Source organism: Gallinula chloropus, assembly GCF_964237585.1.
Source record: "Gallinula chloropus genome assembly, chromosome: 17".
Lineage (NCBI taxonomy): Eukaryota > Metazoa > Chordata > Aves > Gruiformes > Rallidae > Gallinula > Gallinula chloropus.
In genome coordinates this window covers 10,374,740-10,397,232 of record NC_140102.1, presented here as the reverse complement: position 1 = coordinate 10,397,232, position 22,493 = coordinate 10,374,740, and the positions used below count along the sequence as shown (strand labels likewise).

General features: G+C 39.1%; 1 protein-coding gene across 1 annotated transcript in view; it reads right to left on the bottom strand.

Annotated features, from left to right (window-relative positions):
• Positions 1 to 22,493, bottom strand: part of CABIN1 (calcineurin binding protein 1) — a 114,190-nt gene that overhangs the window by 50,938 nt on the left and 40,759 nt on the right. Inside the window, exons 27-29 of the mRNA XM_084271876.1 lie at positions 21,013 to 21,195; positions 19,032 to 19,369; positions 12,656 to 12,769 (exon numbers count right to left, since the gene is read on the bottom strand). Of these exons, the coding sequence (XP_084128002.1) occupies positions 12,656 to 12,769; positions 19,032 to 19,369; positions 21,013 to 21,195 (635 nt within the window). The remainder of the gene's footprint in view (positions 1 to 12,655; positions 12,770 to 19,031; positions 19,370 to 21,012; positions 21,196 to 22,493) is intronic.

Here is a 22,493-nt window from a genome sequence, read left to right as displayed (position 1 = left end):
TAACACACCCCAGCAATGCTGAGAACCCAAGCACATTTCCTGATCAAGAGCCACTAGACTTCCTCCAGTTCGAACACCCTTACTGCACAGTCCCTCATCAGTGAAGTACTGCGAACGCATCTTGAAGCTAATTTCCACTCTTTTCTTTGTGACTTGAAATAGCTGTGACAATGGGACTCAGAAGTATCATTTCATCCTTTTTGGCTTTCGTACTTCTCCAAGACATGTGAATAAACTAATAATACACTTGAAACCAGCACATTAGTATCTCATTGCGTTACTATCATTTCACCAAAAATCTTAGTTTTGGGATTCAGTCAGTGGCAGGAGCAGAACTAAGCCCTCTAGCCAGTTAGCTACTGTTGAAGGGAACATTTCTACCGAGATTTGTTTTGTTGCCTAATAATATATTTTCTTTAAACAAAAAGTTTTCATTTTTCCCTGCCTAAAAAAAAAAAATAATCTTTGTTTATCAACATTATAACTGTTCTTTCTCCTAAAATCCACATGGCACGCAGAGAGTAAAACTCAAAAACTCCTTTCACTGTTGCTCACATTCAGTATCCCTGCAAGGCAAGAATTTGCTGCCTCCAGAACCCATTTTACTGATGACAAAACATTCAGAAATCATTTTCGTATGTATTCCCTCTCCTAACTGAGAAAATGGTATTTCCTTTCTGGGATATACATATGGATCCATGATGCTTCAAGGACAGCAGACCAGGAATGAAATGGTGAAAAAATTCTTGTTTCTTTCTATACCATTGTTTTGGGGGGGTTACTGTTGCAAAGTTAAGATGAAAAGCAAACAAACAGAAGCCTTCATACAACAATGGCTACATGAACCACGGGGGGCAAAGTCTGAAGAGCACCTCCTCCTCTACACAGCACTAACTGGCCAGTTCTCACTGTGGAAAAAAAGAGACATTTTTTTTCTTGGTTTGCTGTTACTGCAAAGCAACAAGAATTTCTCCCACTATATATTTTCTCCCCTGTCCAGCTGAAAAGGGAAGTGACAGAGCAGCTTTGGTGGGCATCTGGCTGCCAGCCAGGATCAAACTACCACAGAAAGATACTTAGGAGATGCAGTATGTTTACTTCAAGATTTCTGCAAAGGAAGAACTATTAAAGAATAAATGTGCCAATCACTGGCTGGTTTATTTTTCATTCTTATCAACTCTGATGCAAAACCAATACTAGTGATTGATAATTTCAATTTTCATCAGTTCCTAATACCTAATGCCTTAGTGTTTTATTTACAAACTACATGGAAAATGGCTTATTTACTGTTGCACTTTAAATACTTTAAATAAAAGTTTGGGTTTTTTTTAAATATGGCAAAAGCTTAAGCTTCCAAAATCTCTGTTTTTGTTTTGAATTAGCTTAACTTCCAAAGAATTAGTCTCTATACGTAGTTGCACATTTTACTTGAAATGCTAAAAAATCTAAAGTTTTTCTGGTTTTGGTCCTGAAAGCAACATTCACTTTGGTATAATTAAGCCAGAAAATACTTTTCCTTTCTTGTTTACTGCAAAGAAAATGACAATGAAAATATCCTGACCTAAAACCTGTTGGGAAGTAATTTTCAGTAAGACCTTTAGTACAGAGCTGTCACGCTTAAGGGCAAACAAACAAAGCCAGATGTTTTTCTTTTGAGCCTGCTGGAGCACCTACTTCATTACAGGGATGAAAACGTCACCTTTATGTGGCACCAAATACAATTTTTAAAGATGAAGTTTATCCAAATGTCGGAATTTCATCTTATTACAGATTACAGAGTAATAGGAACGTGCATTTTATTTCAACACTTACGTTCTTATTTTGAGTATTTTCTCTTATGCTACAAAGGAAATGCTTCTGCAGTCATTGCACTGCATTCTCATTGCAGGTCTTGCCTTTAGTATATTAACTTCTTTTTAAAATCTGATTTATGATTCTATTAACACTGAATCTGCCACAAGCTGTGACACACACATGAATTATAAACATAAAATAAGCACCCTATATTAAGCAGATCAGTCATGATAGAAGACAGTGTCACCAAGTTTAGGATGGCTACATGCTTCCTCATGGACGAGCTACACAGACATAAAAGCCTTGCCTATCTTCAGGTTTGTCCTTGTTTTTCCCACTGGAAATATTTTCATCAGTTCAGAGTCAATATCACTGGAATATGTGGAACTCAGTGACCCTGAAATACTGAAATTGATAGTTAAACCATTAATTAAGAAAAAACAAGCAACAAACCTCAACACATACGCTTGAACCCTTAGTGCAGTCTGTCAGGAGGAAAAAAATAGGTATGTGTAAACAGAAATCATTTTAGCTGTTACACCAAGCTCATTAATTTATCTCAAACATCTGAATGCTTAAGAGGATGCTATTATATTAATGACTTGCACTAGTTCCAGTCTACTAAGCAGGAGATCACAGTATAAGTGCTGATACACTTTGAATATATACACAGGGAACAGCTCTGAAGAGATAAAGATTTAAATAGAAAATGACCTGCTAGGAGTTTTCAATACTTATTTTTATTCTGTGTCAGCAAACCAGCCAGCAAAATTCATAATTTGTTCTGAGTAACTGTTAAGAAGCATTTCAAGTCAAAGGTCTGTGCTTTTTCTGATTTTGCTTCCTCTAACCTACTGAAAAATGAAACAACTTCGTAAGGAGCCAAATTTGTGAAACTGTTTACTACCAGGAGGTGAGTAAGCAAACTGGTGGAGATGAAGTGTAGGCAACTGAAATGAACAAAGGTCATAAAGCTCCTGGAAATAAGGAACTTCCCTTGCAGAGTTGCATCTGAGTGTTGGGAGAGGCAAGCTAAAATACTGACTGCTTATGGACTTCATTATTTTCGCTCACCCACTCAATCATACTTTGTTTTAATCCCTTTCAGGAGCCTGAAAAAGTCACCTTGTTTAAGTGGTCAGCGCTTGTCACTTCACATAGCAGCTATCGCGCAAACTCCAGAAGTGCTCCAGGAAATCCTACCTCCTCCACAGGAGCCAAGCAGTCTGGAACAATAATACACTATACAATATTCAACATTTTTACTCTAATGTTAGGAATTTTGCCAAAGATGGAGTACTATTACTCAGAGAACTCCTGCTTCACGATCTTCATCTACGCTCCGCACAGGGATACTGCAGTCAGCTAGCGAGCTGTTCATCATACACTAGCCTAACGACGCAGTACCTGCTTACCTACCATCATGTGCCATCTTATCTTCTCCATCTTAACCTTTGTAATTTGGCCAATTATATCTGCTGCAGCCAGTAAATTAAAAATATTTATCTATAAATGCTATCCACTTGCACAGATGTACACACAGACTGGTACCATGCTGCTCTCATCCCACAGTCTCCTGTTTTCATTTTTACACTAAGGAAATGTATATCCACCAAAAAGACTTAAATCCTTCTGCTGAGGACTGTGATTCCAGGAATATTTCTCATGACACATACTGCTTCGATAAAAGCTCATTTTGCTATTAATTTTACTGTTTTTCTGTAAGCATCAAAGTTATAATAAAGCACCATAACACCAGGTAAATTAAAACCATCACAGGTGCAGAGTGAAACTAACTTGTCACTGGGTTTCAGAACAGTGGTGCATGAGGTGCAGGGCTGAGGGCAGCTGTTTGTGCACTCACTTGCTGCCTTTTGGCTCCTTTCACCTTCAGAGCCAGACTGGTGTTTCACACAGACAAGATACAGGAATGAAAGAAACGCCGCACCTGGAGTACAAGCCAGACAGGTGCTATATTGAGCAAGATCAGATACAGGCTGAGAGCCACCTCAAAACAGTCCTGGAAATATCTACAAAATTAAATACATAGAAGAGGAAGCTGCCTTTATAACTGTCATAGAACCCTCTTAACATACAACTGGCAAACAGCTCATCAAGAAAAAACGTATTTCATCTTGGTTCTATCACACATAGCTGCACCTAAGAAAGCAGCTTGAAGAAAAATGCTCTGATTCTGGTTATACATCCATTAAATTTCTTCAGAGTAATGCTTTAGAACAAAAGGAGAGGGTATTTAAAGACAATGAGGTTCGACTTGAGGCACATACACATTGCTTGCCTGTTCAAAATTCTCTATACACTGATAATAAAAGGAGTTATGTCGAAGCTTTCAGGCAGAGGCTATAGGAATCTGGAGGGGAAAGGAACACACTAATGCCAACTAATTAAAAAGAGTCAATTCTATGTTTTAGATTTGCCTCTGAGATTCCAACTGTACTCTTTTCTGGTGGTGTTTGCTTTGGTTTGTTTATGCAGCAGTCTAGGATGACGTAACCATTCTTGCCATTTATTTCTGTGATAAAACTGAGATAAATAACTCATACTAAGCAGCTGCAAAAACTAGTCTGATAACCTGATAGCAGACATAATTAAAAAAAGTATTTTAAAGACCTTTTATGGATCATCACTTTTAAACCTATGCTCCCATACTGTATTTAAAAATCTATGTAGATTTTTTTGAAAGGGAAGAATCTAATTTAAGTTTAACCCCATTAAGTGTCTAAAGGTAGCTCTCCCTTCGATACCTGACCCACAGCTGGCAGATGTAAAAATTAAATTATGGATTTATTCATTGCACATTTGTAAAAGGACACTCATCACACAGTAGTCCAACAAGTCTGCACCTTTCAAATAGTGTTCAAAGTTGCTGTTAAACTTTTAAGATCCAGTTTTAAAACTAACTGCTTTATGTCCTGTAGTGCACAACAGGTTCCATGACAATCTCTCTTCTACAAAGCCACATCTTCCATTATGTCAAGGTTATTTGTTCCCTAGTTTATATTTGTCTAGAAATTCATCTACTCAAAGGAAGAAACTTTTCCTAGGGAAACAGAATGGAAAGAAAATGGCTGTTCAATATCAGCTGGCACAAGCAACGGTTCAAAATCCCATGCTTGTATCTCCAGGGACTTAGATTTATTGGCATCTTTACTAGCTGGGTCCTGGAAGCCTGCAAAATTAGCCACAAAGAACAGCATGTATATATCGAGACAGAAAACTCTGTGAGCGACGGACATTTTTCACTGATGAGTTCTGTTTTTCCAAGAGGATGGAGTGAAGAACTGTAAATAATATGTTGGGCAGAGGTTGAAAATGTTATCTAGCTTTTTATAGGCAACTTTAAGACTCCATTGCTTACTGGGTTTCTGGTCTTAGTCCAATCACTGTGGAAGTGTCACTTGCATAGTTAACTCCTTGCTTACCTTTGTTTTCAAAGTTGATGTTAAGATTGCATAAGAGAGGGCACACACGACAGCAAGCAAGAGAATGAGAGAGTCAACTCCTCTGTACTCATTAAAAGCATTCTGCCAATTAAAACGTTAGAAAGTCTGTGCAGGAGATGTATAAATAGAATTATGTTAACTTTACAAGTTAAAGGGGGGGGGGGGAAGGAAACAGCCTGCTGCTGGCAAAAGAACAACTATAAAGGGTAAAGTCAGAAATGAAATCATTAATTTTTAACTCTTATTGTGGGGGCAACGAGTATCACAATTTCCTGCTTCCCCTTCCCCCAGTGCAGGCTGTTTGCCATGCTAGACAAGAAAAACAATGGAAATTAATCTGTTTCTGTGACTAAATGTGTAGATTCTCAAAAAGCTACCTTTTTCCACATAGAAAATGCCTGCCTGTTTCTAAAAGACATTAACAGCAGTGAATTTAATGGAGTCAGAGAAAACACTAAGTCTCTCCCATGCATTCACTTTTATGGAATTGACTTTGAGCGGTGGTTTGAGAGAAGAGCCAGGCTATCACTACACTGTGCATTCAACAAACCAACTTATCAAAAATTTAAGCATTAATTAAAAAAAAAAGTTTCTAGACTTGATACAACCCCCCCTTGTGTATATGAATTACGTTTGATCAATACCAACATGCCTTCCTGAATCTGCAAGGCAGGCAGGCAAGGCAGAATTTTTTCAGCACAAGTTCCTCCACCCTACATCTCAATGTCAGTTCAACGATGGGCACTGGGAGCACCATGCCCCTGACATAGTGCTGTTCCACAGAGGATAGAGTGAAGGAGAAAAGACCAAAAAAGGGGGGAAAAAAAGGAATGAAGAATGGGAAGACACTGATTTGGTTTCACTCTTCAATCTTCCCAACTTTAGCTTATACTGTAACATAAAACCACTGCCATTTATACAGTCGACTGTATTCACAAATGAAGGCATGGGATTATACAGCCATTCATCTCCGAAGGGACTCCTGGAGGGGCTCCTGGAGGGTTCTGCATTTATTCCTCAGCAGCTTTTCCACACAAGTATCTCCTCACCACACCAGAAATTATTTTCCTCGCAGAGATGAAGTACAATAGCTTTATAATGACATTATTCAGAAAGGTAGGAAAACCAACTACATACTTGTTAAAATTCCCAAGGAAGCAAGCCAGGCAGGCAGCATGTTAGCTCTGACTTATCCCCAGTGCACGACAGCAAGGTGTCTGCTACCTCTTCTGAAGGAGAGGCACTGGGTGACCTGTACAGCTCGCTCACACGCCTCTGAAGCAGACTCCCAGCAGCATAGTGCCTCCTAACAGCACACCAGCACATGCTGACAGCCCTAGTTTCCTAACTGTCAAACTATTTCATAAAGTAGCCTGCTCTTCCTAGCACATGAAGAAAACACGTAGCAGGGAGAAGTCTTTTAGTTAAGATCTGAGAATTTCATAGTCAGTAGGAAGCTGGCAGTAAGAATCGGGAATTCCTGAACTACACTTCGAGAAAGCAGAAAGCTGGCTCTTTGGAGGCTTGTTTCCTGCATAGTGACAGCACTGGTATTTCGTGGCTACAAGATGGCCATGTCCTGAGAACATTAAAGACAGCTCTATCTCTTAAACTAGGTACAGATTTAACCATCCTCTAAACCAGTTGCCCCAATCTACCTACCATAAGCATACAAATATTAGATTATTAACATGTGTTGTCATTCTGGTATCATTATTACTTTGATTTATGCAACCTTGCAGAAGGTCAGTGCTAATGATGTTGGTCACCTTCCCTAGCCTTTTTTTTTTTTTCCATATCACCTATTAAATGGCACTAAGTCTAATAACTTTTTTCAGCCCTTACCTAGTTGCTGGAATCAAAGATAATTTGGTTTGTTGTTGGGGTTTTTAAAAATGATTCCTTTATGACTTCTGTTCTCCTCTGGCTGTATAAAAACACCACCCAAAACATTCAGAAGAAAGAAGGGCGAAACTGAGTAACTAAGCCCTTCAGATTTCTAGGATGTCACTTGTGATTATTTATTTATTTAAAACTTGACTTGGCATCCTCTCCTGCACATTTTCACATAAAATGTTAGAAGCACCAAAAAGGCCAATATTGCTTCAAAAAGTTGCAGCCGATCGTGACCGAGCTCAAACACAACCATTAATTCTCTTTCAGCCCCCATCCATGGTTAAACTCAAACTCTGGCCATGCTGACACACAAATCTCAACTCTCATGGATGCACAGTAAATTTCTTCAAGTTCTTTGCCTTTTCCCTCAGACTGATTCAAACAGCACAATTTTTCTCAGAAGACTCATGTTCCACATAGCAGATGCCTAGGAGCTGGAAGCACACTTGCCAACTGCAAAGACACACAGCATCTATGAGCATGAGAGTAACCCAGATCTATCACCAGCCAAGGACAGGAAGGAAAGCAGAACAGTCAAAGTTCTAGGAAAGTGATTTTTGTCTGCTGTTGCCTCTAGTTTCAGGCTTTTTCAGTACATGGTAGGAAACAATGAACCTGAGGCTTCAGTTAAGCTGTCACAATCAGCTTTGATGAGCTGCCCTTGGCCCCATGGGGTATTTGGGGATTCTTCAGGTCACTATCAGTAGCAACCTCAGACTGAGTTGAATGTATGTCTAAAATAGGTTCAGACCACCCTAACAGATTTCCCTCTTCCCTTAAATGGTAATTAGCCAGTCATTTCTAACAAAGACGTTAGATTCTGTAATGAATGTTTCATTTTAATTCAAATCATGGGAATCATTAATGCTGAGGTCACTCTTCAGGAGCCAGGAGAGAAATAAAAGTGTATCAGCTCAAAAGAAAATCCCATATATTGACTCCGTGCTGTATTTGTGACCAGTAATGTATGTCTAAGGGAAGGTTTAAAAACAACTGAGGCTTGTAAAGAAACTTCTTTGACATAACTGTCCACCTTCTGGGAAAGCTGAGGCATATTGACTTCCTCCCTGCCGCCCCTGACAGTCCCCATAAAACTTCCCAACAGCCTCCTTTGCTACATCTCAAATTCGCCTGTATAGCTCTGGCTGTACAGAATCCCAAAACAAAGTCAGCTCTTGCACTCCTTTTCAGAATCAGCTTTCCTCTGGGAAGACAGAAAGACATAATTCTCAACCTCAAAACAAGTAGGGAAAGAACCTGCTACTCTGGTTATCGCCATGCTGTCATAAGAACCACCTCTAGAAACCTGCAGCACCTAACTTAGACTTGGTTCTTCAGCCACTCAGTGTCCAGAACTTGCAGTTCTGTGCAGCAGAGGTCTCCTGCCAGTGCCCAGTCACACCCAGTACGAACAATGCCAAACTGGACTAAAATCACTGCTATCTCTCAGCTTCTGTCCCCCAGCGGATGCTGCTACCTTAACTTTACCCGGCTTACTCAGACCACAGAATGAAGAGCTTCAGGGAAGCAGCAGAGAATAAACATACTGCACTTCTTTTGGAATTAAAAATAGAACAATTATCCCTAACGGTTTGCAGCAAGACTTCATGCACATGAATGTCTGCATTATAGCATATTGTGTGCATGCACAGCTTTCCTATGTGGGGAACAGTTACCAAAGATGGGCATCAAGATCTGTATTACAAGAGATTATTATTACCACAGAAGATGTGCCAGGAAAATACAAACACTGTATATTAAACCATATGGAGAAGTTACTGATACACTGAGCTCAACCATCAAAATGCTTCTTCCACAATCTTCACCCACCCACAGACTGATGAATACCCATCATCTGTGCACAAAGTTTAACTTTGTTTTATTAATAGTGGCAAGAGATCTGAATATATATAAAAAGTGCCCTACTATATAAAGCAATGTTTTGGGATTATTTTTTTCTCCCGGTGAATTGATTTCTAATTTAGTTACTATAGAAACCATCCTGGAGCCCACTTAAAAAAACCCCGAGTTTTTCTCTGTATTTACACACACACAGAGATAAAGAAGAGGAAAAAAACCCTAAAGTACACCTGTGCAGGCAGGTTATACAGAAACGTGTAACTAGCCAGACAAAAAAGACTTGGTGTCCATTTATAGGAACGCAGCTCCAACTCCTGCAAGTCTGACTGCACCAATCATTCCTACAACAATTGCTAGCTCTAGTGGGGCCAGGAATGTGCAAAACCCTCTGGCTAGAAACAAACAGGTACACTGGTGCAGGAAGCATTTTCTTAGAACTGAAAAAGGGAAGTTGTGTGCATCCTGACATTATTCTCATATGTCAAATGAGAAGAAATCAGGGCTAAGTGAACATGTCTTTTTTGCTCATTCTGAAGACAGTAAAAAATTAATTCAAAGAGATTTCAGTTGCAGCTGAGTGACAGCTAACAAATTAGGCAACAGACCGTGACACACACATTCAGACCAGCAGTTCTGCAGTAACATTTAACAGGAGACAGCTTTACCCAGGTTTATTTCTTTTCATACAGTGCCGCCATAAACATTTCATAAATAATTCTACTAGGAGTATGCATGATTTATAAAATGTCTGGGAGGAGCAAGCTAGCACAGTCCCTACTTGTCTTTGAGCTGCTAGCTTTCTCTCTTGCACACTGTTGTTTGTACTTGTAAAATTGAGTCAGCTATAATTTCAACAACCCTGAATCTTCTGTACAAGATATTAAAAACACAAGTGCTACTTGCTCCAGAAGACAAAGGTATTTCAATAGTAAAGTATCTACAGAAAGCCTAGACATTCATTTAACTCTTTTGTATCAGGAAGGCCAAAGAGTTCTCAAAATTAGAACCAAATTAAACCCAAAGGCATTTCATGCAAGCAAATACACGCCTCAGGCAAAGTGTTTCTGTTGAAAGTAACCCTGGAGAACATTAATAACCTTATAAAATCTTAAGACTGGTCATTTAATTTCTAAGATTAGATGCAACTACTTACTTTTGTAGAGCTCTATAATTTCTGTTTTATCACCCAACTCTGTATGTGAAGACACTAGCTGGGACAGTGGGCTGTAACACCATCTGTATGCAACGGATGACACACAAGTCTGTATTCTGAGTGGTGACCCAGATGGTGCAGTACATTTGCTTACCCACCGCCTGGCTAGGAGCTTTGCACAAGAACAAACTAGTTGAGGTTTAACCCAGCCAAGGTCAACTCAGTGTTGAGAGATTTCTTTCCAAGTTGTTCACAGATTTAGGTTTGTCCAATTCTGGAATGTCAGATGACACTAACAGCTTTTTTTTTTTTTTTCCTTCATGGGCACTTGTAGCCATTTCTCTCTGGGATCTGGATTTTCTCACTGTGCTGTGTCTGTGTCATCTGCACTGGATTACTGCCATGCTTCTCAACAGAGTGTTACATGAAGAGGATTTTGAAAATGTAGCTGGGTAGAAGATGAGACCACCAAAATATTTGATCATATTAAACTCATAATGTACACTGTACCAGTTAACAGCAAGACTAACCTACGTGCATGTAGGAATAAGTCAAGATGTCAGCACTGATTCACAGAGGCCTCAACAAGTTGTTTTGCAGTCTGTGGCACTCTGTGTGCCACTTATACTACCACCACAGCTGAGACACATTGGAGTCAAGTCCCCAAACTGAAATTTCCCAAGCCAGGAGGCAGCAGTCTATGTGAAGGACTCTACACTAAAATTGTCTTTATCCATTAGCAGACCCAACTTCAACATAATTTTCACACATTTCTGTATTGCTAATATATTGCACTGGGCTAGCATAGACCTTCTGATGAAGGTTATCTTTTACTTCAAACTGTATTTAATTTCCTATTAAAGAAAATTAATATTATTAAAGTTATGGGTATTAAGTGTTTATTTTGAAAATAGAATTATTACACAGCTGTCTACTACCTATACTAGCACTTTTCATCCTCCAGAATATAAGATGATAACTGTGGAATAAGGAATGATTATTTTTTTAAATGATATTGGAAACATCCACCTAGTGATAGTGACATACAGTGGCATCTATCTGTAAATTATCTAGTACTAGCATTCAAAGCTAGTTATGATTTAGGTCAACCACTGATCTCCCTTGATGTGGTAATTCACATTTTCAAGCAGAAACAACCCCTTATGCACAATTCTCAGGTTGCTACTGCTTATATTCCTCATACATGACAACATAGGATACTCTTGACACCTAACCCTACAATGATGAACAAGTCAGCCTGCATCTTGAATAATTTCATCAAGAATACTTGTGTTAGCTGGATCTAAGTCAAAGTATTTACCAGCTTGAAGAGTTAATTAATCACACTGCAGGATTCTTCTACAGAAAGCAGGCAGGTATTGAAGGGAAATACCCAGAACGAAGCCATGTAGTCATCAATCAGGTCACAACTTGTTTGGTCTATACCCTATACGGCTGACACATTTGTTAATCGAGCTTCTACAGAAAGACCGAATGACATAGAAGCTCTTTTGCAAACTGATCCATGCTACAATTTTGAACCACTGGGATTATAATCAGAGAAGAGCACTTACCTTATACTTAACAGAAGTTTGCACAGAGATGCTAATTAATTTCACATTTCACAATTAAAATATTAAAACAGAAGCACTGGATGGGAAAGCAGTGACAGGCAACAATATAACACATACATAGTCCAGAAAGACAAACTAAGAGTATCTCCAGGTTATCACCACACATCCCAAGCTACAAAACAGCTCCAGAATCCTATCATGAAAGAGCAGATGGCACAAAAAACTAGAACATACAGCAGAAAGGCTGGAGACACTGAAGACTACAGCAGTGTGTTGAGTTGCAGTCACAGCAGCAAATTTGGTAGGTAAATGCTCATGTAAATCTCAGAATCATTTTGTGTCCTATGTCACTAAGGAGCACAGTCACCCTCATGGACCAGAAGACAGATATCACAGACGCAGTGACATTCTATACAACAGTGCTGCTACTACACCGGGACTTGGAAATACCCCTTCTGCTAAGCCACAGTACAGAGGCCAAATACAAGAAAGCTCCTTCCAACTCAGATCTCTTAGAGTATCTTGTGCTATTATTTTGTCATGAGAACCATTAGTCTATTGGAGAAACAGTAAACAAGAGGATAATTAAGATTAATAGAATTAGAATTTTTATAGAGGGCTCAACCATCAAGTATATGGTAAATGATGCATAACTGAGAAGCACTGAGGCTTCTCTCCCCATGTTTTCAAGCTCATCAGAAATAATCCTTCTAATGTAGTTCCCTTTGAGACAGGAAAATCCAGTAAATATCCCTATAACAGAATTCTGCCTTTGCTTTAGCTGCTTATGGCTTGTTTAATGCACCTTTGCTGAATTTCACATTACCATCCATTTGCAAACTTTTGAAATGAGAAACAGGTGTAAAACGATGGCTGAGAAAGTACGTGTGTGTTTATCAGCTGTATAAACTTACATTGAAGAAGTTTGTCTTGTTCCTCTCACAGAAGAGGCCCTGTGCAGGCATGTGCTTCAGCTGCTGCCAGGGGACCCCGCTGCCCAGCAGCACGTCACGGGCCCACTGCAGGTTCTGTGGACAAAACAGGGCAGGTGAGTTGTGAGCAGGGGATAAAAATGCCACCATATGTAGAAGTACAAAGCACTAGCTTGCCTTTTATACATTAACCTGCATTGTCATGTCTCATTTTCCAGGTAGCTGCTGTTCCGACAGTATCTGTAGGGGCATGTGATTTGGAGAAGCATTCCCTCAGGAGAGGGAAGCCATCTTGCCTCTCTCACAGTAAGTATCCAGACTGAGCAGCCCCAGCAAAAGGTTTAGTAACTCCCCTACAGCTGCTGAATCCGGGCTCACAACATCAAGTTGTGATTTCTTTCCTTTCAAACGAATTAAAAAAACCCCAAAACACAAAAACCCCACCACAATTTCATCGAGATCTACCTTCCATCTCCCCTGTCACTGACAGAAACATGAACTGTAGGTATATAAAAACAACTTAACTTTTGGTTAAAAGATGAATTTTAATGCTCAAAATAAAATACTTTTTATATAAAAAGAATTTTTTCTACTGCAAACAGTAGGACTCACTGTCCTGGCTATCCTGGTGACTTCCTCCACACAGCAGGTCCCTCAGTGCCCGCTTGTCCCTCGTTTCCCGCCAAAAACACTCTGGTAGCTGCTCCTCAAACCTACCTGCAAAGATACCTACTGGCACCCAATCTTCACAGAAAAGGCAACCTTTAGGCTTATATGGCAGCCTTCCTTTAGTGGGGTGGTGAATGCAGGCCTTTACCTCTGCCCAGCCACTTTCTTCCATGTAATTTTACTTAACCTCTATTCTATGCCTGTCATCAAATTGGTTAATAGCAGTCAGTGAGTTAACAAGGAAGGAATCATTAGGAGACTAAATGATAGACAACAATCAAAAATTCATACAAGCGCTACCCCTCTCAGGGTTCAATCCATGAACATCTCTTGTGTAGTTGAGAACTACAACAGCTGTTGGCTCCAGGCAAAACATCACTAACAGATGGGACAATTATTAATTTTAAGGTCTCACAGGCAGAGGCTTTGCTTTACTTCGTTTTTTCTTTCAGAACATAACACTCAAGTCACATTAGGCTGGGTTTTTTACAGACAACTTCGCTGTAGAGCAGATAGAAGAAAGGGGAAGATTCATGGAGACGAATGATAATGTTGAATTCTGAGCTGTTTTCTGTGGGCTGGAGATAGACTTCTGTGAATCGTAAGTTTGATGAAATCATGTCCACCCAAGAACAATACTCCAGGTGTAATCCCCCCCCCTTTTTTTTTTCTTTTTTGGGTGGTGGGGTGAGGGGAAGATGGGGTCTGTTTTTAGCACAACTCAGCCTGCTTCCCAGATTATTTTCGTTACAAGACTCTGGTGAGTTATTCAGTAAAACCCCTGCTCAATACAAACGCTTTTGTCCTAATGACAGTAATCATGCGGAAATCTCCAATGTCTTCCCAATATTGGAACATTCCCTCTAGCAAAATGCTGATTACTGATCCATGTGCAAGAGAGCTGAACACTGGAAATGCTAACCAGAAATTTACAGATATCAGAAATACTTCATTCAGAGAGCTGATACAGGTGCTTACCCAGGACCTTCACAATTATAGTAAGCAACACTCAAGGGGATTTGGATAGCTTCTGTTTGGTATGGGACAAACACACATTCACTCACAAGTATCACAAGATACTTTCTGGCTAGTGAAGGAAGGTAGCAAATTTAATTATTATCTCTGAGTGTCAAATTTAATTAAGATTGAGAAAGCAAAGTATGTAATCTTAACTGCATATTAACTTTTTCCTACAGTACTTCTTTTGTAATATGTATTTCTGTAATCCTATTAACCTAAGCCTGCAAAATTCTTGGAAATACGAACAGAAGAAAATACGACACAGAAAAAACCTCACAAAAATCTGGTCTTCCATGGAAGTCATCCTTTTTTGAATAAAGTCGGAATCCAGAAAGAATAAGCCTACCATAATGCCCAAGATCCAGGCACATAAGTGCATTATTTTATGCCAATCATAGTCATCAGGATCGTAAGTAAATTCCAAGTGTGAAAATGCAAGAAAACCCGATCTGTAGTGTGTGCAATCTGAAACTGACAGTTAAAACTATCACATAAACATTAAAGGAAAATAAAACCCTTTAGAAAGTTACCATCACAAAGCTTAAAAATATAAACTCCCAGTCTAAACAAGTTTTAGCTATGGATGTATTTCTGAATCTCAAGTTTTATGATAAAATGTTAAGAGATCATTAAGTGCTGTGCCATGCTCTGGTGATCTGCTGTGCACATTAAACTGACCATCCACAGGCACGTAGTTGGTACATATAATTCAAAGGCTTTTATTGAACAAGATGATGACAGTAACCTAGCTAGGAGGAAAAAAAGATCATTCAGACAAATGGGGCAATTACACGGTAACTTCACACAATCAAAACTAATAGGAATAAAAGATGTAGTTACAGATTTTCCACTACCCTTCTCCTTAAATCAGCATGATCAGTTATTCCCAGTAAATACGCCTGAGCAGGTCTCAACTCATTAGATTTCACAGAGTCTGCTCTGCTTAGTTTTTAGCTGATGAAGTTATTAGGAGTGGGTGAAGGGATCCAGGACATAGCAAAAAGGATTTATTCTTCTTGGCACACTGCTTGCCAGTCTGAAACGCTGGATTTAGCTGTCTGACTCAGGGCAATTATGAAGTACTCTTTCCAGTTCAGCTGTTGCCTCCCACAACTTTATCACCCCAAGATTCAAAGACAAGATGACTGACAGGGTACAATATCTTGCACAGAAAGAGTTTACCAGAATTGTTAAAGTGGAAAAGGAAAATCTCCCATGGTCAACCAAGTGGAAGCCTGAGTCACCTGAGATGGATACCCCCTAACTCAATGGTGCCAGAAGCCACTTTTACCTCACTGGGAAACCCCATGAAGCGTTGCTGAGAGGTGTAGAAAACATCCTACTATACCTTAATCCTTCCCTCTATTTGCTTTTCTAGTCTGTTAGAAGGCTTTGTTTCAAAAAAATCCTAGTGCTACTGCATCAAATAAAAGCCCAATAAAATGACTATTGAACTTGAAAGCCTTTTGAGCGAACTGTTATTACCAAACTGTTGCTAAAGTGCTTACATCTATTATGCTTACATTATCCCTGTCTCTAAGCATATATTAAACCTACGTATATATAATCTTGTAATTTTTACATGCATGTATTACGCCTAGCTTGACTAAATTGTCGTGCTACTGACATTATGTTATACCTCACAATTTCCCCATTAAGGGCTCTGTAAAAAATGGCCATAATAGACAATACAAACTGAACACCCCTAAGTCATACAACCAAGCTTCATGAGCAGAACCCTCAGGGATTTGCAGAGTATTTTTTTATTTTGAGATAAAAAAAGCACATAAGTAAATATTTTTATTGCCTGACAATCTGCTGGTCACAGCGTATTACATACCCATCCATAAGGACCAGAAGGCAAATACTTTTCACAAAACTTTTTAGTTATACTGATGAATGGCATCTTGCCAAGTGCTATCTTCTCCTCCCAAAGTGTGCCAGAACTCATCAAAGGATTAAAACTTTACTTGAAGATGGAGACAAGGTGAATTGAAAACTAAAACTACTGCACAAGATGGCAAAGTAGTAACTTCTGAAAATTCATCCTCACTTTCCTGCATGTTTATTTTTAAAAAAAACACAACCACAAAACCCAAAACCCAACAAAACCCCAACCAGCTATGAACAAATTTGCTGTGATAACAGAATAAAGCAAAGAGAAAAAGCCTCTAAACCGTAAGGAGGATTTTGCAGAGGGGAAAAAAAAACCAACCCAGAACACATAGCCAAACAAAATGGTGAAAGATTTTGAAAGGATGCTAAAAAAAGAACTCAACTATTTTTACTAATCTCACAACAGCAAAAACGGTAATACTGTAAAATGGGAGAAAACAGATTGCATATGGAAAACTTGTTTTTCTGTGCACTATGGAGACCTGCCAATCCTCTCCTTTCCCAGCCAACCATGAATTTTGGCTATCAGTCTAAATTCTTCATACAAATCCCTGGCACTAGCACATAAATGCTGAATTTTCCAAGATGGTTATATTCATCTAAAAATTAATTTCAGCTTTCTAAAATTTACCAGTACTCCACTCTGCCCCCAGAGCAACTCAACCTGATGTAATTTCTCCCATTTTTTAACTCAGGCTTACCATTAGTATATCTAAAAATACTTCTTAGTCCACTTATTGCCACTAGTATCAATGCACTACTGAAACACAAACATTTGACACTGTTCAACAGAAGAACCTGAATGAATCAAAGAAAGAAAATTACAACCTCATGAAAGTATGTAGTATACATATATATGAGCAGGAAGATTTTTCCCCTGCATTGAGCAGCGTACAAATGCAGTTTCTCACCACACATGGAAGAAAAACAACCCAATGCCCAGTTTGTTCCTGGAGCAGCAATCCCACTTCCCACTGCTCACTTCCCCAGTTCTATCCAGAGCATGATGGAGGGAACATCTCTTTTGCCAGTCCGGGTCATCTGCCCTGGCTGTGCTCTCCCACTCGGAAGCTGAAAAGTCCTTGATTTAGTGTAAACACTACTACTACTACCCAGCAACAACTAAGACCATCAGTGCATTATTAACATAATCCTCATCCTAAATCCAAAACACAGCACTGCACCAGCTCCTAAAAAGAAAATTTGCTCTATCTCAGGCAAAACTAGCACAGTTATGCAGAGAAGTAATAGCAAAGGACAGTAAAACCCTACAATGCTTGCTGAAGCCAACCTGGCAACTACTGGGCTGAAACAGGCAAGATTCAATTTTTCTGAGTTCCAAGAGGAGACAGATTAGACAGCAACATCTATTTCAAACAGAAAAACATTGCAAATTACTAAGTTGATATTTATATAGGGAGAGACACACAAAAAAAGCAAAAGAGAAGGCTTCATCAGGAAAAAAGAAATTGAAGAAAATATTTTACAAATAGTTCCTCAGGCAAGGACATGCTATTTGAACCAATAAATTGAAAACAGGCAGCCTTTTTTGTTCAATGTTGATACAAAATCATTTGTCAGCAACAGTAATGACAGATTGCAGGAATCCATGGTTCCTATTAATGATTAGCTCCATGGAAAAATTAACAACTGTCACATACAAACAGCATAAGAATGTTTTCAAAACAAGCAATCTTTTAAAAAATGGTAATGTTTTTCTGGATAATCACTGTACAGCCAAATGGAATATTCATCATCTTTCAGTAGATTGTGAAGATGTACCACTGCTCAATTCGCAGCAGTACTGTTAATATGTTTTCTGCTATGAGGCAAGGGGTACGAGCTGTTTCCATTCCCTTCCCCTCCCTGTTATTCACACAAGCTGCAGTACTGGTTGGAAGAGAATTCAGGAAGCCATGCAGTGCAGCATATGACATAACACAAGACTTCCAAATACAACATCTGTGAGTTCAATTCTTGCATATTACAATTAGTGAAATAGCTCTGATCATTTCAGCCTACTGTTCATACACATTTTACTAACTGACACTTCAGAAAGACAAAGGATTATAACAACAGAAATATGCAGAAGTAAAATAAAAATTATGAAATTTAAAAACAAACACAATGATAATTCTTAGCAGAAAGCTTTTGAAATTTCACTGTGAAGAACATGCAAGTGTCATGCTGGAGGAAGCAAGTTATTTTGCCCTCACTGCTGGAACTGATACTACTACTGTCATCACGACACTGTTTAATCCAGAATCACTAGCTTGTGAGCAGTAGGATCTCTGACTAACTTTCACTAGGAGATTTCTGAACAGCAAACAATTTTGCCTTACTCACATGACCTTTATGCTCTTGACAATAGAAAAACTTGCATCCTACAGACACCCAGAAAGTCTGTGTCATGTAATATGTTTACACCAATACTAATGAATTACTCTTCCAAGCCACTTTTCAGTCCACTTATTCAGTAAAATAAATTAAAATGACAGCAATTATTTGACATATCTAAAGTTTATTCTCTGCTGAATGACAAAAACTTACTTAGTTCTGTAATAAAAAAAAAAACCAGACATTTTCAACTCAACTGGCCTCACACACATGAACAGGACAACCTCAGAGCTGAAGACTTCCCAAAGCACAGTTCCAATCCAAACTGCCTTAAACTAATCTGCTGTATTTTAACACTGGATAAGTACAACTGGCAATACTGTTTACTTGGGCAATTAACACAGCTGGGGAGCTACTGTATCAGCAGCCTACTCACCTTGTGTGTTTTGCTGTATGTGTACAGATATGCCAGTCTGTAGAGGCTCTTGTAGTGCTGTGGAAAGCGGCTGAGACACAGACAGAAGGAGGCAATACACTGCTCTGTCAGGAACTTCCGCTGTTCCTCGAGGTCTGCTGGAAGACCATGAGGAAACTCAGATGCATCTCCACAAGTTTCAGCTTTCTTTTTGCAGTCCCACTGTGAGGGTAGGGGGACTACAGCTTTAATGGCATTTCCAGAAGCAGACTGAGGATCCAACAGGATTTTTTGGCCAGTGGGCTCAGCAGGATGGTAAGATTCTGAGATCTCCAGCAGCTCTTCTGACTTTCCTACGACTAGAACATGATGAGAAAACAAAAGTGACAAAGAAAAATACAAAATGGCAAGGAAAATATGCAAAACAACAAATTTAAATCCAACAAATGGTAAACATTTTCTTCATTATAGGCAGAATTATTAAGTGGTTCCTGAAAAATTATTGCTATTCCTGTTATTAATACAATAAGTAATCTTCAACTCATTAACATACATAGTCACATACTGATCTCTCCATTTGGGTATTTCCCTGAGCAATAATAACAACTCAGCACACTTTACACAATGGGGAGAAGAGAAACAGGACAAAATAAGTGTAAATTCAGCAAAATTCTATTGCACAAGAATCAGGAACAGAAAATTAAAAAGCCATCCTGCCAAGTGAAGTATATTGTTAACAGTCTACCTAGAACACCTCTATTCCAGAATACAATTTAGGCTGGACAGTTAGCAGCAGCTACAACCTGACTTTCTGGATAATGCAGGACCCTCAGTTCCATCCAAATATTTTTGCAATTAACTTGGTAACTCATAGTTGAATTGACCCCACCTTTTCTTGAAGTATACCAAATGTTCCTTCAGAAAATATCTGTGACAGTGGGAGGGTCCTTGTTTCCTGTTAGGTAATCATTATTGCTGAAAACATGCATGCTACATGCAGATTAATTTCTTTAACTATGATTTTTACCCATGGAAGCTTATGATGTCATTGTCTTTGCTAGGATAAAGAGCCTCTTAGATTAGACCTTATCTCAGAGGAGGCTAGAGACATACTACAGCATACTGCATCCTCCAGCATGAGGCCATTCCTTTTCTCCAGGAAGGCTGAACATTGAGTCAACTATGTTTTCCAGAAGAAAAAATCTTCAAAATTTGCTTGGACAGTCTAAGCACCCATTATAATTGGAGTCTACAGATAGCTTTGTGGAAACATACAACATTTATTCTAACAAATGTCAGTAATGCACAACATTCCGGTTCCACAGCCCGGAAAGGTGGGCAGAATTTATACACTGGTCTTGTTTGTCTTTCCTTACTGAAGTCCAGCCTCTCTACTGCCACATGCAACTATACAAACATCACACAAAGGGAAATTCCAGCTAATGGATTTTCAACCAATTTTTCCAGTGGAATACAGGACACTTAGTCCTATTATAAATGGAAAAGACTGGTAGAGAGAAATTCCACGTCTGATGAAATAAATTATCTAATAAAATACAACATCTAATTCCATTACTTGGGCTCTTCTGTGTACTGAGTATTAAGTTGCTACTGGCCCAGAACAAAAAGGGCATCTACACTTAAGGAAAAGAAAAATGTTTTGTTTGAGATTATGTTCAAATAACTATTCCTTAAATTACTTAGATATCTGAAATGCTGAAGAGTAAATAACCTTAAAGAAATCGAGCCAGCCAATGGGCCACCACAGACAGCACTTTTATCATCCTTCTTGTCTTCATAATGTTTACCAGTAAGAACAAACTGGGATGATGGACACATAAGCAAAGCAGATTTCTGAATTTAAGCTACACAAACACATGCAGCAATGACACCTAGATAAAATTCTCAGCCACAGTGCAACATGTCTCAGTGCTTCTGCATTCCAGAAGAAACACTTTAATGAGAATATACCAGCTGGCATTATCTATTGAATTGGGCATACTCTTTTCCTCTGTGGATCCCAGGGTCTCTTTGCTGGGCATCAGTGTATCAGCACAGGTAGTAGAAATCTTCTTCTCTGTGTAAGTCTTCCTCAGGCTGTCTTGAGAACTGGCAGGCTCATTAAACATATCCTGTGTGGAACTGGAGTCAGAGAGCACTGCTGCAGTGCTATCCTGACTCCTCTCTGCAAAAGAGATAAAGAATGAATGCATCGTTTCTTACTCATCCAGCTGTTACTTACAGCCTGGTAACAGCAACAGAAGACTGCAACCACTCTGCAGAACTCTTACAAGTGCAATACAGGATCCTTAACAACCACCAATTCTGTTGTCTAAGAGGTATTTATTTTCTTTTAAAGTTGTCTACTTCAACTTATTATTTTCATTTCACCTCTTTGTGCAAAGAAATTAAAACCTCAGTCTTCTTTCACTAGGTATTATTTAGCACTAATGTAGGAGAGAGGTCCCTGCCCAACCACATTTCTTCCTAGAATATGATCCTGAAATCTGATTCAAAAGCAATGATGCTCAGCTTTGAAAAGCAGGCAGGCTGAAGACACACTATTTCAGCGATTTCAGCTGTTCAGTCCTGTAAAATTTCCTGTATCTATGGTGCCATTTACCTGGAATGTGCCCAGTATAATTTTGAGTCTGACAGAAGGAAAGCTCAACTGATGAGAAAAAAACACGGTAATAGTGATAAAAGTCACTTGTGAGGGACAGAAAATCAGTACCATCAGAGGGCAAAGACTGGCAGGAGCGATCACTGAGGCCATCTATCCTGCAGGTGTTAGCTGCTCTTCACCAAATGTTCTGAAAGGTGATTTGATAATAGCAGACAAACAACCCAGCACAGAAAAGGTCTGAGAGAGACAGGAAAACTCTTGGACTTCAAGGCAGTAGACAAAAGACTCACAGACATGACTTTGCCTTGACAGAGTGGAGTTGTGTATGTTGGCTGCTGACTACATTACAGTGACAACTAAGTTGTCAATCGGCTGATGGCTGTTACAGCAGGGGAAGAGCTCTACAGGATTGCGACTTTATCGTGGGGAATAAAATTCACACCTCAAAACAAACAGGCAAGTGAAAACCTTCCACCCATATCTGAAATCTGCTTGATATAACCCAAGTTCTTCTACATCACGGGTTATCAGAGACAACCCTACATGAATAAAACCCACAGCTCAGTATCTCCAACGGAGAGATGCACGTGCATTCTCAGGGAGATGGGAAGCTGGCGCTTTGCTGTCATACTCTGCCAGCACAGTTCAGTGTACAACACAAAATTCCCTCTCAATCTCTAGCCCCAAAGATTAATTTCCAGTTTGTGCTTAAGATACAAGAATAGCTTAACCAAGAGGCATGTTAATCCATTGTCTAGGTGGTTCCACTGCATTCTTATTCATTAATTTTTCTTGATAAGATCAAGAAAGAAAATTAAAAAAGCAGAAGTCCTTGCTTTGAGATGAGCTGATAATTT